This window comes from Dasypus novemcinctus, chromosome X (genome assembly GCF_030445035.2).
Source record: "Dasypus novemcinctus isolate mDasNov1 chromosome X, mDasNov1.1.hap2, whole genome shotgun sequence".
NCBI classification, from domain to species: domain Eukaryota; kingdom Metazoa; phylum Chordata; class Mammalia; order Cingulata; family Dasypodidae; genus Dasypus; species Dasypus novemcinctus.
In genome coordinates, this window is record NC_080704.1 from 155,926,489 (window position 1) to 155,945,134 (window position 18,646).

The 18,646-nt window shown below is 43.0% G+C and overlaps 1 protein-coding gene across 16 annotated transcripts in view; it reads left to right on the top strand.

Annotated features, from left to right (window-relative positions):
• Positions 1-6,447: 6,447 nt before the first annotated feature.
• The window catches only part of LOC101438919 (integrator complex subunit 6-like), a 68,884-nt gene continuing 56,685 nt past the window's right edge, over positions 6,448-18,646 (top strand). For 5 of the 16 annotated variants that reach the window (XR_011647863.1, XR_011647864.1, XM_058291634.2 and 2 more), the window contains exons 1-2: positions 6,729-6,954; positions 7,097-7,174. Coding sequence is in view for 10 of the 16 variants with exons in the window: in XM_058291634.2 (XP_058147617.1) it covers positions 6,844-6,954; positions 7,097-7,174 (189 nt within the window). In the remaining 6 variants the exon portion in view is untranslated. Of the gene's footprint in view, positions 6,587-6,632; positions 6,955-7,096; positions 7,175-8,227; positions 8,275-17,037; positions 17,103-18,646 lie in introns of those variants that run through there. The other 11 variants (XM_058291639.2, XM_058291643.2, XM_058291645.2 and 8 more) reach the window with 9 other exon arrangements.

Below are 18,646 nucleotides of genomic sequence, written 5' to 3' on the forward strand. Positions count from 1 at the left end.
TGTTGTCAGCGGCACTGGGATCTGTGTTTCTTTTTGTTGCGTCATCTTGCTGTGTCAGCTCTCCGTGTGTGTGGAGCCATTCCTGGGCAGGCTGCACTTTCTTTTGCGCTGGGCGGCTCTCCCTACGGGGTGCACTCCTTGCGCGTGGGGCTCCCCTACACGGGGGACACCCCTGCGTGGCAGGGCACTCCTTGCACGCATCAGCACTGCGCATGGGCCAGCTCCACATGGGTCGAGGAGGCCCGGGGTTTGAACCGCGGACCTCCCATGTGGTAGGCGGATGCCCTAACCGCTGGGCTAAGTCCACGTCCCAAGATAACATTTCATACCAACTAGAATGGCTACTATTAAAAAACAGAAATCTACATGTGTTGGAGAATATGTGGAGAAATAGGAACACTCATTCATTGCTGTTGGAAATATAAAATGCTGTGGAAGACAGTTTGGCAGTTCCTCAAAAACTTTAGACTCAGCAATCCCACTTCTAAGTACATACCCAAAAGAACTGAAAGCAGGGAATTGAACAGACATTTGTACACTGATGTTCGTAGCGGCATTATTCACAATAGACAAAAGTAAAATCAACCCAAGTTTCCATCTACAGAAGAATGCATAAACAAAATGTGGTATATATACACAATTGAATATTATTTAGCTATAAAAAGATATGAAGTTCTAATATATGCAATAACATTGATGAGCCTCAAAAACATCATGTTGCATGAAATAAGTCAGACACAAAAGGATAAATATTGCATGATCCCACTAATTTGAAATAATTAGAATAAGTAAATTCATAGAATCAGAAAATAGAATACAGGTGATCAGGGGCCAGGTTGGGGGTTAGGAATGGGGAGTGAATGTTTGATTGGTACAGAGTCTCTATTTGGGGTGATGGAAAATTTTGGTAATGGATGATCATGATGGTTGCATGACACTGTGAATATAATTAACACTACTGAAATACATATTTGATTGTGGTAAAAGGGGAAATTTTAGGTTGTATATATATTACTCAAATAAAAAGTTTAAAAACACGGCACTGTGCAACACAATGAACTCTAATGTAAGCTAAGGACTATTGTTAACAGTATATTTACAATGATAATGTTTCATCAATTGTAACAAAGTAAACACGAATACCAAGTGTCAATAATAGGTAGCGCTGTGCATTTGTCAGGGGGAGTATATGGGGACTATGTATTTTCTGCATGATTTTTCTGTAAACTTACAATTTCTCTAAAAATATGAAGTATAACTAATAACATCTTCAAAGGTCCTATTTACAAATGCCTCACACTCACAGGAATGGACTGAGGCTAAGGACTGTCTATTCTTCCTCCTATGGGTGCCTGGCAGCCACACATTTTTCTCCACTGCAATTTAGACCACCCCGATCACAGAAAAGGACTCTCACTTTTCTTTCTGACTCCATTTTTGCCTTCATCTAATTCATTCTCTATCCTTAAGATAAAATGATATTACCAAGAATCAGCTGAGAATCCTTTAATGGTTCACCAATGCCCACAGGATGAAGTCCTAACTTCTTAGCAGGGCATGCTAAGCCCTTCATGACTTGGCTCCTGCTAGCCTCTCCATGCTCATCTCTAACCATCTTTCTCCCCCTCCCCCTCCCCAACCATCCTGCAACCCTATACTCTAGCCATACAGAATATCCTTTCTTTCCTTCAGTGGGTCTCTCTCTCTTTCTCAACCTCTCTTATGACCTCACCCATCTCACCATTTCCTGTTGGGAGCATTCTCCCTTCTTCCCTGCTCCACTGCTCACCCCAACAACTCTCCTTCACCATGCTAATTTCTACTTTTCTTGCATGTAACAGCTTTGCAGCCATGTCCTTCAGGAAACCTTCCCTGTGTGTCCCTTGACCTCTGTACTGCCTCTAGAATATATGCTCTGTCTCAGTACTCCCAAAACATCCTGTATTTCCTCTCTCATAGCATGTAATATAATATCACATCTGTCCTTTAGATTGCTTTCCCAACCACAATATGAGGGCGTGGAATATATCTCTTCTTCTTTTCATTTAAGATTTACATAGAGCTTACCTTATGCTAAACACTTCTAGAAACTGTTCACAGGTATTAATTCATTTAATTATCATAACAATCCTATGAGGTACTTCTATTATTACTGTTATAGACATGATGAAACTGAGACAGAGAGAGGTCAAGTAATTTACCCTATGTCACATAGCCCGTAAATGACAGTGCTGGGACTTGAACGCCCAAATCCATGCTTTAAATCAGAACAATAGGCTGCTTTTCTTGTTCACAGATTTATCCTTATTGCCTGTCATGTAGAAGGACTGCCCAATAAATATGTGAAGAAAAGAATGAATGAGTAAATGAATAAAGATAGTGGAAGTAACAAAGTAGGGGCAGTGGGTTGAAAAGGGGTAACCACAGAGTGAAACAGCCATTAAGTTTAGGAGCCAGTGAAAGTAAAAGCAAATATTCCATGGGGTGGGAAGATGACAGGAGAAATGGCAGGCGATGGAAGGCAAAGGGTTAGAGGCAGGGTGGGGTGGGGGCCCAGGAAAGCAAATGGCATATAGTTCCGCAGACCCGGGAACAGGCCACTAGGGACGGCAGAGCAGTTTCCATGGAGTGCTGGGGAAGGAAACCAGATTGCACAGGCTTGAGGAGGGAGCAGGTGGCGGAGAAAACAGGCAGTGAGATTTTACTTCCTTCTCTGAGTGGCGAACTGGGAGGGAGCAGCAATCAGGCTCAATGAGGAGGTCTTTTTGTCAAGATTGGTGATTAGGTAGCAAAGCTTTGGAGAGTGCAATTCAGTAGCCAAACCCACCCCCTAGAAAACAGAATTTCTGCTGCTTGGTGGTAGAAAAACATCCTAAGGTCAACTCCATAAAATGTAAACATGGGGGAGGGGTGGGAAATATGCTAATATTTGTTCTGAAGGGAATGAAGGCCAGGAGCGCAGTGCCTGGTAGGAATTCCTTCCTGTGAGATGTCTGGGTACCCCAGATATGAGGTGGAAAAGCCTGGAATGGGGAAGTATGGTGAGATCTTAAAGTGAATTGATTTAGGGGCTACTAGCGAAAGAAAAGCAGATAATGAGCAGAGACATGATGATGAAAGAGGAGGCTATTTGCAAGAACTCCCAAGTTCATAAGGCATGAGAAAACTGGAAAGAAGACAGGATGGTTATTGCAGGTCATAGAGTTGCATTGAAAAAAGAATTCCATTAACTGACCAGAGGCCGGGCAGTGAAAATGGGCCTGCAATTTGGGAGCAACTGGGAAGGAGGTTTGGCTGAGAGAGAGGAACAGTGAGCTGTGGGCCAAAGAAGAACCAAAGGGAACCTACAGGTGTTCAGGAGGGGTGTGTGTCTATTCAAGTGCTTGGTCTGAAGGGACCTTATGGGGCCCTGAATCCAAAGGGCCTGCATCCTTAGGGATGAGAAGCTGGACCTACCACCCAGCTTGGGTGGGGGCTGGCAGGCAGGGGACAACAGGGAAGGACTGACTCACCCAAGGAGAAGCACCACAGGTACTATTCAGGGTCTCTGGAAGACAACGAAGGAATGGAAGCCACGGAGCCTATTCAACAATTTCCTTCAACAACCATTTACTGAGCCTATACTTTGTACCCAACTTTGGTTATAGGTACTGTCTGCCCTTGAGGAGTTGACATCCTAGTAGGAGAAACAAAGCCAAGACACCAACAATCTATAACTCAAGGGAGCTGCTGTTCTGTAGTAGAGAATGATGCAGAAAGAGCTTTACGGAGTTTCAGTGTCAATGTGTGCCCAAGAAGCACAAAAAAGAGTTTTACACACCCACTAGCATAATATAGCAGTTATTTTCCTCCAGGAAGCAGAGAAGGGAAGTTTCATGCGGAAGCCCTGTACTTTGGTTTAATCTGAATAAGCCTACAAATTCACTAAAGGCTTTTTTAAAAAATTATGTGTTGTCACTTTTGTAGTTGAAAATGAGATGCAGATATTTTTCAGATTTCATAATTACATCATTTCAATTCCATATAAGCTTATGCAAAAAGAGGTTGATAACATGCCCTGCTAGAAAAAGATTAATACATGAAAAAGCATTCACCTGCATGGAGAGAACATCTTTTTCCCAGAAGGCCACCCTGTGGAGGCCTGAGTCTCCTCAACCACTGGTGCACTATGTGACTGAAACTGTGCTTCCCTAATGCTGGTAAATCATTTTTTAAGAACTGTTAGAATAGTATTCACCTTGGAGGGAAGTTTTTGAATACTTTGCATATAATTTTTTAACATAGCCTCTTTTCTGATTATAAAAGTAAGATGTTCTCATTGTAGAAAGGCTGGCTAAAAAGTATAAACGAGATTTTTTTAAATGTCATTTTAAAATCTCTGTGTATTGGAGCATATCATGGCTCAGTGGTCCTTTTTCATATATATATATATATATATATTAGTGATCAGAATAAAATATAAATATCTTATAGAAAATCTTATAATTCTTCAACCAAAGAATGATCTGTTGGGCTGAAAGTGGTATTTTATTACTTTGAATTGACTTTAGAGGAAACTGAACTAGGCAAAGTTTGTTTTCAGGTATGCTTCCCATTGCCCACTAATGTTAGGCAGAATTCTTAGATGGCCCCTGTGATCTCTGCCTCCTGGTTTGTATCTTTTGTATCCTATATAATCCCCTCACCTTAGAATGTGGCAGGACCTGTGGCGTGCTTCTAGGCAAGGGAATATAGCAAAGGTGATGGGATGTCACATTCATGATTACATTACATCATATAAGGCTCCATCTTAACCATCTGGAACAAGTTGTCCTGCTGGCCCTGAAGAAGAAAACAACCATGTTGTGAACAGCCTTTGAAGCGGGTTCTGCAACTGGGAACTGCAACTGCCAACAGTCAGCAAAAAGGCAGGGTCCTCGGTCATAGAGTGCAAGTAAATGACTTCTGCCAACAACCTGAATGAACTTGGAATCTGATTCTTTCCCAAGCAAGCCTCCAGATGAAAATGCATCCTGGGCGACACCTTGATTGCAACCTCAAGAGACTCTGAGCAGAGAACCCAGTTAATCTGTGAGATAATTAATGAATGCATGTGTTATTTTAAGCTGCTGAATTTGCGACAGTTTGTTATGTAGTAATAGAAAACTAATATACCGGCCTCAACCAGTCCTGTCCTGTTAGCACACTAGACCACGTAGGTATTGCCCTTCTCCAATAATATTTACTTTCAGAATGGGGTCTTCTAGCTCCCCTTTCACCCTAATTTTTCCATCAATTCCCTATGTTCCACCAGACTGGCCTGAAAGAAACCATGCATATTATTATTCTGGTTGAATTTTTGTTCACACCACACCTTCCAAGATAGAATCCCTCCCTTCCCCCTTTGTACCTCATCCTTTCCCCCTTTGTACCTCCTCCATGAAATCTTCTGAACTTCTAAACCACTGGACAGTTACTTTTCTCTCCCCAACCCCCCACATCTTCAATGAAACTGTAAACTCACTGAACCCCAGAATTCCATGTTGTGCATAGCATACTGCTAGGAACACCCCTTCTATATTTAAAAATATTGTTTTACATTAAGTAGTAAGCTAAGTGTGCATGGCCACTTCTTGAGCCTTCCCCTAGAGCATCCCTCCTTGTTATTGTAACCTCATTGAGCCACAGTTTCCTTTACGGAAAACTGAATATAATGCCATCTACATAATTATTTCCAATATGAAATGACGTTCACGTCGGTGCCTGGCACTTCATAGATGTTCAATAAATGTGACTTGAATCAGAATCTAGTTTGGCAAACCTCCCAGGTGCACGTTGCCTTCCACTGTGCAGATACAACAGGGTGTGGAATTATCACAGGCAGACCATACTTCAAAATGCTCTATGAAACTAAAGAAGCCTGTGCATACAAAAGCCTAAATCGGTAACCACATTTAAACGTCAAAGTTTACTTCCTAAGTAGATATATGTGGAATGCAAGGCCAGCAACTGGCTACAAATACTGATGGGGGCTGGGAGGAGAGCTAAAGAAATGTGAGCAGGAGTAGGTCTTGCCAGGAAAGAAGTCTGCAACTTCTAAAATGTTTTGGTCTTAGCCACTGGCACGATTGATTGATTGCAGTTAGCAAAGCATTCTCTGTGCGGTCCGTCCAAGCATCTGTACTTTTGTACAACTGTTGCTCAAATTCACTCTTCCTTTCGAATCCTCAGCTTTCACTAGCAAGAGAAATTCCATGCAAACACCGGAACTAACCATCCTAACAGCTTTCCAAGTCCTTTAAAGGAGAGTCCTAAGGAGGGTCCTTAACTTTTCCCCTTACCCCCTGCCTGGGGTTCAAACTTCAACTCCCAGGGTTCGCCCAGGTCCCGCCCCCTGTATTGTCATCTAATGAATATGCAAATACCGCATAATTGGCAGCCAATGGCGCGTTCTGGTCACATGGTGCCCATGGTAGGTGAACGGACTGAAGTTGCGGGTCGGTGAACAGAGAAGGCTCTCAGTCTGGGGAGAGTGCTCGAGTGAGCGGGGACGGATGCTCGGGCCGCAGTCCCGGCAGCGGCGGCGGCGGTGGCGGCGGCAGTAGAGGTGGCAGAAGAGAGGAAGGGGCAGGGCCCGAGGGCTACACACGCTCACACTTTCAAGTTGCCTAGCAGGGAGGGGAGCTGGGGCTGTAGCAGGAGGAGGCCAGGAGCCGTCCAGTCCGTCCCGTCCCGTTCCCCCTTCTTCCTCTTGCGTCCTGCCCCCCTGGCTCTGCGAGAGTTGAGGGTTAGGGTTGCGGGACGCGGCAGTGAGGACAAGAGGGCCAGGAGAGTGGGAAGCCAGAGCCAGGGGTGCGAGGGAAGATGCCCATCCTGCTGTTCCTCATAGACACGTCCGCCTCTATGAACCAGCGCACTGACCTGGGCACCTCCTATCTGGACATTGCCAAAGGCGCTGTGGAGTTATTTTTGAAGGTAAAGGGAAGGGAGAGGAGAGATGGGGAGAGCTCCTGAGGGATGGAGGGCGGATTTAGGTGCTTCTGTAACGTTCGTGTCACCCCCACCCCCGCCTCCCTCTTTCCCTACGCGGTCCCCTCCGTCATCCCTCGCCCCGCAGCTGCGCGCCCGGGACCCGGCCAGCCGCGGAGACAGGTACATGCTGGTAACCTATGACGAACCTCCGTACTGCATCAAGGTAAAGGGGCCATCGAGCGGGTGGGGTGGGCGAGCAGCGGGAGCCAGTCTGGGGGGGGCTGCTTACCCCTCTTTCCCCCCGCCCGAGGCAGCCTTCCGTCGCCCGGCGGGGGTGCGGGGGCAGAGGGCGGGCGGAGCGGTGCGGGAGGCGGCCACGAGCTGCTGCTGCCCCTGGGGTCGGGGACGTGGGGGGGGGGGGAGGCGGGACGGGGGAGGGGCAGCCCCGGGGAGAAACCGCCCAAGGGCCGAGCCCGCGGCGGCGACACCCGCCGCCGCCTCGGAAGATGGCGGACATTTTGCTTTTGTATGAGCCAGCGAGAGGGAGACTGAGGGCGCTGCTGAGATGGAAAGGAGGGAGGGGAGGGAGGAGACGGGAGGGAGGGCCTGCGAGGCGCTGGGCGGCGGCGAGGCGAGCCCGCCCCTTCGGCGGGTCCCGCACGGGGCTGGGGGCCGGGGGGGCCGGCCGGAGGCGCGACTCCGCCCCGAGGCGCTGTCGGATCTGCGCGCGGGCTTTCCTCGAGCCTGAGCTCCTCCTCTCCTGCCCCCCCTCGGGCCTCCTGCTCTTCCTCTTCGCCGCTTCTCCTTCTCCCAGCTTCCTCCTGCTTCCCTCCCCTTCCTGCTGAGAGCGTGGCAGCGCCTGCCACCGCTCCCGAAAGTCTGCACCGAGGCTTTCCCACCTCGGTTACCTTTTATGCCGCCCCCACCCAACGCCAAGGCTGGGCGCGGAGCCAGCCGCCCGAGCCCCAGAGCCGGAGAAACTTTCTTCTTCTCTTCTCCGGAATCTGTCAGTTTAAGCCCCGCATTCAGTTACCTTAGCTACTGTTAGTTTCTTTGGCGATTCCAGCGAAGCAAGACCGGGGCGGGGCACGGGAGCGGGAGGCCGAGTCACAACTCACTCGGGCAAAAACTTGCTAGGGACGTGGCCCCCTGTTTTATCTCATAAATTAGGTTTCTGTAAGCCACTTGGGGATTTGTCCCGGGAAAAGAGATAAAGGAAGGAGAGGATTCGATTGTGCACAGTTCTTATAGTCCATTTCGATTATCTCATTCACAGGATTATGACCTACTGGAGAAAAGTGGGGAGGATTTAACTTCTGTGGGGTAATTAACAATTCATGTTCCTTTGGTGAGAAGATGAAGAACTGCTTTGTCGTCCATGGCCAGCTAAAATAAGAGATTATTAAATGAACGTGGACAAGGGTCCTGCTAGGATATCTGGAATTTTAAAAAATCACCGTAATTCTTGACGTCTTTTGCTAGACATCATTTTTCTCAGAAATCTCCTCGTAGTGCTGGGGAGGCGCAGTCTGGCTGTGTTGTAATCCGCTTCAGCAGTGAGATGCTTTTTAATGAATGGGACCTACCAAATTGGATAGTTGGCTAAAGAGTGTTCCCTAAGAAATAGGAAAACCGAAGGGAGACTAATTTTGTAACTTGTAGCTTCGGTTAACATTTTGATTGATAGGTTCCCCTTAAAAATGTTCTGCATTCGATGCATTGTTTTCAGGTTTTTTTTTTTATTTTTCCGTTTAGAACAATGGAGTAAGTAGGTATCTTTCGAAATGTCGTATGCTTTTAAAACTGTCAGTTTCCCAAAAGGGTGTGTGCTTATTTTTTCTACACAGAAAAGCAGATGTTTGCACAACCTAAGTCTGAATGTCTACATCCTTTTACTACTAACCAGATACAAACCTATCGTTTGTAATGTGGTATTTGAAGTCTTGCACCTTAATTTGAAGTAGTAGAAAGGATAAACTACAAAGTAGTGTGCTTTTTTTTCTTAAAATGAATAGTTTAACATTTTTCTGAGTGCCAAGATTGATAGTAGATGAATTTTTTTTGGTCTCTTTAAAGATTATTTTGATCTATAAAACTTACAGGGCAGTACTTACAGAATCTTGGAAAAGGAAAAAAAGTATCACCCCACTCTAACAACAATCCTTGCATCTTTTTACATATTGTAACTACAGTGTACAAATTACTGTATTCTGCTTTTACACCTATTTTATCCCACGAATTATTCTATGTTGTCAGATAGTCTTCATACTTAGAATTTTTAGTGGCTTTGTCATATATCCATGGTAATTTAAAGGGCCCGGCTAGTTTTATGAAAAGAGGGAAAAAGTTGGATTTGTTTTTAGTAGAGATTTCATCAATTAGCTCTTTTTATCCTGTCATATCATATACTACAATTTTTAAAAGCAACAAAAACCTTCTTCCAAATTGAATTTGATGTTATTTTCTTCTGTAGGTCAGGTGTGGGAGATACTTTGTGTACGACTTGTAATTATTAATCATTCATTATCTTCTTATTCCTTATGCTTTTCCAAGATGATTCAGGTTTCATCTTAATCTTACGTGAATCTTAACCTTTGCTAGGAAATGGTTTATGATCTTAATGATGTTCTTCCCATTTTGGTCTCTATATCTGAATCACTAATGATATGCCATATCTCTAGGTAATATTTTCTTTTTCTGGAGTTCCTTTCAGCCACTTCCTCCTGCCCACCCCATCCCCCTCAGCATGTGGTACCTATTTGTTCTTTTGCATTTAGGATCTTGCCAGTTTGGAGGGTCTCACAATTTAGAACATCTGGTGATTTTTTCTTAAAATTTAGAAAAATCTTTCACTTGCTAATAGCTTGGAGACATAAATGTCTTTTCTGTCATACTAATTATCAAATAGGTTTTCCTCAATTGTCAGCAGGCATCCTAGTTCCTACTTAAAACTTCACTCTTCATTAGGACCCTGAGGGCCTTCAGGCAAGTGATGTTAGATAGGATTTTATTGGTAGCTCATTTTTCTGCAGAATATTGTGAAGTGTAGTTTTCAATTTCTCTGAAGTTGGAAGACCATTGTTTATATCTTCTCACAATAACTGCTTATTTCTCAGGTCTTGGTTATATCCAGTTCTAAACATTGCAAAATTAATTTTATTTTCTACTAGAAGATTCCCTTCTATGGTTGTTGTAACAAGCATGAGTTGTGAATTTGTTTGGGAGTTTTGTTCCTAATAGGCATGTAACTATTCCCAGTATATCCACTTACAGGTTCTGACAATAAATCTTGTTGTGAAAAGTTACTGTGACTGGAATTTTTCACTTCTGTACCCTGTTGTGCCTATGAATATAGTATTTCACTGAGGACATAGTAACATTTTACTGCATACCCCCTGGAACATGGCTATGTGCTCTTTTAAAATTAGTCATACCTGTAACTTGCAGGCAGCTTTGCATGGGTGGAATTAAATTTGATCGAGGGACCATATAAAAAAGCATATGAAATGCAAGCATTGAAGTCCTACGTCTGTTTCAAGTGCTGCTTTGTAGACAAGTCTTACATAGAGTGTTACAAGTGTTAACACTATATTTATGCAGTGGTATGGTATTTTTATTGTGCATAGCTAGAATGAAACCCTGTTGAATATTTTTAACATTTCCAGTGTATCCTTTTGAGCCTAATACATGGTTTTAAAAAGTGTATTCTTTGTCTACTAGTTCTTAACAGTTTCGGCTGAGGTTCTGCTGTCTTGTATGTTGTGTTTTGCTATGAATCATGACTTCCTTTTATTAAGTGAATAGCAGAGGTAAGCTTGTGACTTCTATTGACTCTGGGCAAATTGAAAGCACCAGGAAGAAGGTGAGCCATTAGATTATATTCTCAATTTATCTTCTGTTGAGAAGATAAGCGCTTATTTTAGTTAAGACGTAAGTTCAAAATAGTTTTATGTTTGAAGCTGATTTATTAAAATCTTTTTTTTTTAATTGAAGGGAATGCCTTTTTAATGTAAAGCCAAGTCAGTGTTCTAGAAAAAGATGAAGCACGTATATAAATAGTGGCCAAAATTTTATTTTTTATAAACAAGAAGAAACAATGTTGCAAAGAAATATCCTAAGTCTGCAATTTGAAAAAGTCAAATTTTCCCTTGAAAGTCACTTTTTCACATCCTATAGCTTTCCTTACTGGTACCTGCATGCTTTTATTAACATCTATCAGCAAAATGCAGGATTTTGGCTTACGTACTTAGGAAGGAAACTTAGGCTTTTAAAAATGATCTGCGATCCAGACATTTATTGGAAGCTTAAGAAATGACTTTTTCATATGCCCATGAATATATTTTATGGGCCTAATTTGGAAAATGAGTTTAGGGGTGAACCTTTCTTTGTAGTTAGGAAGTTAAGGAAGTCCTTTTTTTTTTGGTGAGAAACTTAACAACACAACCTGGTTTAAGAGAGCCATTTTAGACAATGGAAGGTGCTTTTAAAACTCAAAATGCCATAAAGGCAATGCATTCACTTTTATGAATTGTTCCTCCCAGGATCTTGCTTCCTTTATCACTTTCCTCACTGGCCATTTTAAGCATATGACAATAATATTTTGAAATAAGAAAAGAGTTACTGTGGAAGATTAGATTTGTGAGCAAAGGAGTAATTACGGACCGGCTGGAAGATGACTGGGGAACACTGACAAAACTGTGGAGTCCTATCTGTTCTGTATCCTAAATCCCTTGTATCCATTCATCCTTATTTGCTCCTCCCTTGTTTCAACCTTTGTCATTTCTTACCTGGACCGTGGTTGTAGCAAACAATCGGTTGGTCTCCCTAATTCCACATTGCTCTCCACTGATCTCCCCGCCCCCCATTGCCATCAGATTGATCATTTTTTATTTACAGTGCAATACAATAAAAAAATCATTCTCCTATTTAAAATCCTTCAGTGGCTCCCCATTACACACCTGAATAAATCCAAACACCTTAGCCTGTCCTGTCTTTCTTCTCCAATCTTGTCTGTCTACTCTCTTTTCTTCTTCTTTTTTTTTTTAATTAATTATTTATTTATTTTTTAAATTACATTTAAAAAAAATATGAGGTCCCATTCAACCCCACTGCCCCAGCCCCCCACTCTCCCCACAGCAACACTCTCTCCCATCATCATGACACATCCATTGCACCTGGTAAGTTCATCTCTGAGCATCACTGCACCCCATAGTCAATGGTCCACATCATAGCCCAGACTCTCACGTTCCATCCAGTGGGCCCTGGGGGGATCTACAGTGTCCCGTAATTGTCCGTGAAGCACTATCCAGGACAACTCCACGTCCCGAAAACGCCTCCACATCTCATCTCTTCCTCCCGTTCCCCACACCCAGCAGCCCCCATGGCTACCGTTCCCACACCCATTCCACATTTTCTCTGTGGACATTGGATTGGTTGTGTCCATTGCACACCTATGTCAAGTGAGGGCTTAGATTCCACATGGGTACTGGATGCACTCCTCCCGCTTCTAGTTGTAGACACTCTAGGCTCCATGTTGTGGTGGTTGACCTTCTTCAACTCCATGTTAGCTGAGTGGAGTAAGTCCAATAAATCAAAGTGTAGGAGCTGAAGTCTGTTGAGGCTCTGGGCCTGGGTGTCATATTATCAGTCCAGAGATTCAAATCCCCTACATATATCTTAAACCCAGCACCAACTACAATTCCAATAAAGTAGCATGCAAGTCTTGTGAAAAGAGATCCCCTCTGAGTCCAATTCCATCACGCAGAAACACCAGCTCCAAAGAAGGGCCATCTGTCATGGCAGTGAACCCGTTCTGCCATGACTATAGAACCCGTGGGTCTCTTTATCCCTCAAAAGAACCAATACCTGGGGTTGTATCTACCTTATCTGTCTCTTAGACTCTGTTCAGTTGTACATAGGGGTATTCCTTCTGACAACCTCCAGACTCTTTTTTGGAGACTCACAGCCTTATAATCTCATTTCTCCTTTCCATTTCCCCCTTACATTAGGTCAAACCGCTTCCCGAAGTCATGTTATTATATGTAGACAGGTATATTCTGCTGTTCCGCATTGAATCTTTAATTCAAGGTCATTTTCTAGTTGCTTCTTCAGCTGGTATGTGGTAGTGATCCCTCGGTGCCAGGGAGGCTCATCCCCGGGTGTCGTGTCTCATGCTGGGGGGAATGCATCACATCTACACGCTGAGTTTGGCTGTGAGAGTGGCCACATTTGAGTAACATGAAGGCTGTCAGGAGGAAACCCCCAGGCACAATGCTACTCTAGGCCTTGTTCTTATTGCAGGTGTATAGGCTCAAAAGTGTAGCCATTAGTATCAAGAGCCCAGTGTTGGGCCCTCCTTCCTTCCTGGTTCTTGCCGTTGCACCTGGAGGATTGCCGCTGCTCTCCCAGGGCCCACAACAGTGACCCCCCGGCCAGGAGCCCAGTACCCCCCCAGCTGTTGTTTTTAATTGTTTCCACTATGAGTATATATAGACATTACCATATACCCTGGGCATATGCCCTGTATAACTCCCTGTCAACCATATATATCCTGTCAATAACATCCCATATCAGTATTCCTCCGCTGCCATTGTTGAACCACTCTGTGATCCAAAACTTCCTGTAAAGTGAATCCCAACATAATGTCAGCTTCAGAAGAGTCTTAGATCACCGAAATTCATATATACAATATACAGTATTTCCCCAGATCCACCATAAAACCTTTTCCCTTCCACAGCAATAATCTTTTAACTTATTCATATCATATTTCCTGAAACTGATGTACAGATTCCGAAACTATAGTTTTCAAACAAGGTAACATTTGTGCTTACTATGTGGGCCATACTTTAGGTTGTACAGTTTTCTAAATTTTTTAGTTATCCTATGTTTTGTCTTATGGTTTTCATTATTAGTCTGTCGTCCCCTATATGTTTTTGGTGTAATATTAGCTGTTTTATATTCATCCTCGTGTACTCTCACATAACTCCTCTTTTGCCCCCTTATTTACCTTTGTTCCATCCATTGCACATCCATTTTCCCCTCCCCTTAGGGCCCACAACGCCTGCCAATCTAATGCCCTGGGAGCCGTCCTTTCTCACGAGAGATACAGTTCTCTCTATTCGACGGCATTAGTCTTCCCCAGGATATGGGTCCACCCCACCCAATGGTAGAACCCACCTTGGCAAAATGAGCCTTCAGCTATTCCCTCCGGAGTCCATCCCGCATCAGACCATACCCCCTGAGCGTCTTAACCAGGTAACCCTCCTACTTATACTTTGATACGTTTTACTCAACATTTAGTTCTCAACGAACTTCTGACACTCTCCCATGTTTGTATGTTGCCCCTCCCTCCCACCTATTTCTTGGACCATATTACCCCTCTTCCCATCCCCAGCCCCCCTCAAACCCAGAAAACCTCACCCGAAGGTAACCCCTTGCCCCCATTTTGTCCCTTCTTTGTGCTCATACTTACCCCCAGCTCATCACAGATTCCACCCCTGCAGACATTAACTCACATCCTTCCTCCACCCCCCGATTTCCAGTAAGCCACTTTTCCAGACTCTAGCTCTCTGAGGCAGTTAACTTATTTCATATCATTGAGGTCATATAGTATTTGTCCTTCAATGCCTGGGTTGCTTCACTCAACATAAGATTCTCAAGGTTCATCCATGTTATCACGTGCGATTGTAGTGTATTGGTTCTTACTCTCTTTTCTTCTCATGGACCTCAAGTTCTAGCCGCAATGAACCATTTAGACCCTCTTCTCAAACACTCAAGGCTTCTTGCTTCAGTGTCATTACGTCTCTTTTTCCCTCTGCCTGGAATACACTTTGGATGGCTTGACATCTCTCAGCTCTTCATTTTATAGTCTCAAAAGCCATCATCCCCTGCTGACCCACTCCTACTCTAAACAATATAGCAACTCCTTCTGTGATCCCCTAACAACTTGTTCAAACCGTAACTGTAGCACTTGGCATGTCATATGGTGATTATTAGTGTTCATGTTGGCCACCCTAACTTGAGCTCTTTATGGGCACATATTTGATCTTTATATTTGTACCCCTAGTACCTAATGGAGTACCTACATTTTAGTAGGTGCTAAATAAATGGAAAAAAGGTTGCAAACAGCATGTAAGTGTAGAAAGCTCCTGTATTACTTAGGGTATAAGTTTTATTATAGGAATTAGTTCATGCGACTATGGGGATTGGCAAGTCCAAATTCCATAAGGCAGGTTGCAAGTTGAAATCTCCAATGAAGATGATGTTGAATTTCCCAGGAGAAGCAGGCCGGCTAAAGTACTGATGGAATTTCTTCTTTCTTACTGATGAAATCCTCAGTTCTCACTTTTAGGCCTCCACTTGATTGGATGAGGAAACCCCTCTCATTGCTGAAGGCAATCTCTTTTGTTGATTATAGATGTAGTCAGCCCTAGATGCAATCAGCTGACTAATGATTTAGATCCATCTATGAAATACCCTCACAGTAACAATGAGGCATGTGCTTGCTTGGCCAAACAACTGGACACCTTAACCCATACAAGTTGATGCATGAACAAGTTGACAAATTCACCATCACAGCCCTTCAACTCCCTTCCCCTTCCGTTTCTACTACTTTTCCCAGAAGGTGATTAGTATGAACACTTTGACACGTTTGCTTAATGTTTATTACAGATAGCATTTTCATTTTGGTTCAGGCTTGTAATGTGATAGAATTGTATTGTATATTTTAGAAGATAAATATATACCCCTCCCCATATTTCTTTTTTAAAAAATTGAAACATAACTTATGTACAGTAAAATACATGAAACTTAAGTAAAAACCTGGATGAATTTTTACATATATATACATCCTTGTAACCACTATCCCATGTCAAGATGCAAATATTTGTATCACCCCCCCTTAAGTGACTCGTGCTTCTTCCTGCTCTAATGTGCCCCCCCTCCTCCCCTGCAGGTTCTGACTTGTAGCACCATTGAGGTGATATGATAAAAATGGTGTTTCTGGAAGATTAGTTTGACAGTTGTTTGCAAAATGAATTGGAAAGGGGAGGAATGAGCTATGAGGCTGCTATAGCAATCTAGGCATTCATTCGCCATATGTTTATTGAGCACTCCTTCAGTGTCAGGCTCTTACAGGGGCCGAAAATGGTACTGAAAAATACCTGGCCCAAAGGGAGACCAGAATAGTAGAAGTCAGGGACCTAGCCCTCAGGAGTCTTAGAGGACAGTCATTGCAGAAAGGTAGCTGGAGAAGGTGGGTAAATGTATGGGAGGTATAAGCATGGGCCTCTGGGAGAGTGCAGTTAATCGAGTCAAAATTGTGACCAGGAAGAACTAGATCACAAAAGTGCCTTGAAACCTACAAACTAGCGTTTGTGTATGTTCTCCTGGGATGAAGATCTGTTAGGTGGATTTGAAGAGAAGTAGGACAAGACTGATGTTTTGGTGCACACTGGATTGTTATTATGCAGAAGCATACATTGACGTGGGCTGGGAGGAGGGGGGAATGAAAGGCAGGGTGGCCCCAGAAAATACAGCTAAAATGGCAGAAGTGTAGTACACAGGTAAGAAAAGGGAAAATATCTTCTTTTTCATTCTGCCTTTTCTTCAGGAATATCATTAGAATTGCTCAGAAGACAGGGTTCTCAGTTTCGCAGAGTGGCTAAACAGGGCAGCTGTTCCACATCTCACAGAGAAATGTGCTTTCCAGGGAACAGGATTCAGTGGGGGTGGGGGTGAATAAGGGAACCAACTGGTTTAATTTAAGTCCTTAAATGAAAAACCCTTATGTAAACATGGCCTCTGCTTCCTTTTCACCAGGAGTGTAAATGAGAGATCCAGCCAGTCTGTTTGTATATGAATGTGGGAACTTGGAACACAGTTATCTCCTGGATACAGTGTTCCAAATGGTGATTAGGTTCCCAGACCTTCTTCCTCCCCCGGAAAGCCTTTTTAACCCTTAATGTCAGTTAACCATAAAACTATTGTCTTATTGTTTCTACTGGGAAATGGGTTTGGACTTCCATCTTGGTTTATTAAAAACACCATCCTTTCCCCCGCTTCTTCCTCACACTTCCGTGTTAACAGTGGTTCCAGTGAGATGGGCACCCGAAGGTCTCCAGCAAAGAGGAGGGACTCAAGTAGCAGTGGGGGTAGGCATGGCTCTCCAAATATACCAGTTATTCATATTTCTAGATTGGGTATCACATTGATAATTTTCAAATTGATTACAAGTTCAAATGATTATATTTTGGATATATTGGGCTAAATGAAAATATTATTAAAGTGAATTTCACCTGTTTCTTCTTGCTTTCTCACTGTGGCTACCTGAAAATGTAAAATTACGTGTGCCTTGAACTATATTTCTATTAGACAGTGTTGGTCTATAGTCGTTCTTAAAATATTTTATGAAGTTCATGCCCTAGAAATTGTTTCTGAAGGAGGGTCCAGTTTCTTGAAGTTCTGTTTAAAATGAACAACTCCACAAAGAACTCATTTATGCCTGAAAGATTATTATACAGTTCAAAGTTGATGGGTTGATAACCCTTGACCCTAAGGGAAAATATGAAAACATCCCATTCTTGTTTGTCTTGAAAGCCAGTTTGGTGGCTTAGAGTTTTGGATGCAACTGGTGATCTAACTGGTTCAGTTAGAAGTTTTTTCCTGGACTAAGTGCAAGAAATGATATATGTGAACTTCTAATGTAACTTCAGGAATTCAGAATTCTATTTGTGATATGTGATCACCGGAGGCACTGATGTTCCACACTTTTACTGTTATTAGAAATATGGAACATGTTCAGTTTTAGATTGACATGGCCACTTTGCCCAAGAAGTCTCAGGAACAATGTTCAAGAAAAGTAGGATAAAGGATAAATTCTCTAGCTTGGCTTAGTGTAAAACCTAAGAAACAAAGAGAGGTTTGTATCGCTGCTCTCATTGAAGGCTTTCTTGATGGTCTCTAGTGGAGCCTTGTTTTATATCACGGGAAGTCATCAGTAGCATTGAAAAGAGGGGGGCAGTCCATTTGACAAGAGGGCCCCCATGATTATTACTTCTAACAGTAGTTAATGTTCTCTAAGGGCTATTCTCCTAGTTGGGCTGTCAGGAGTAACTGGTTATGTTAACTTCTGTTATTATAAGTTACTATAATGGCTTCCATTTAAGGAATAAATACCACTGTCTAATTCTGAGTCTGGGTGAAAGTACAAATATGTTGATAAATAGTATATATACGCTGTGGGAACACTTTATAGCCCTAGTTTTGCCTCCTTCTAAAATCCATATTAGAATTAAAGTTGTTTTCTGACTCTTGTAGCGTATCCTGATATTTCAGATGTGATTTCACTTATATCTGCTTCCTTGTAATAATGAATAATATTATAGTAGCTTTCTCATAATAACAACTGACATTTATTTATTTATTTATTTTTTAATTTTTTTATTTTTTATTGACTTTGTAATAATATTACATTAAAAATATATATGTGAGGTCCCATTCAACCCCACCCCCCCACCCCCCCTCTCCCCCCCCCAACAACACTCGTTCCCATCATCCTGACACATCCATTGGATTTGGTAAGTACATCTTTGGGCACCTCTGCACCTCATATACATTGGTTCACATCATGGCCCATACTCTCCTCTATTCCATCATGTAGGCCCTGTGAGGATTTACAATGTCCGGTGATTACCTC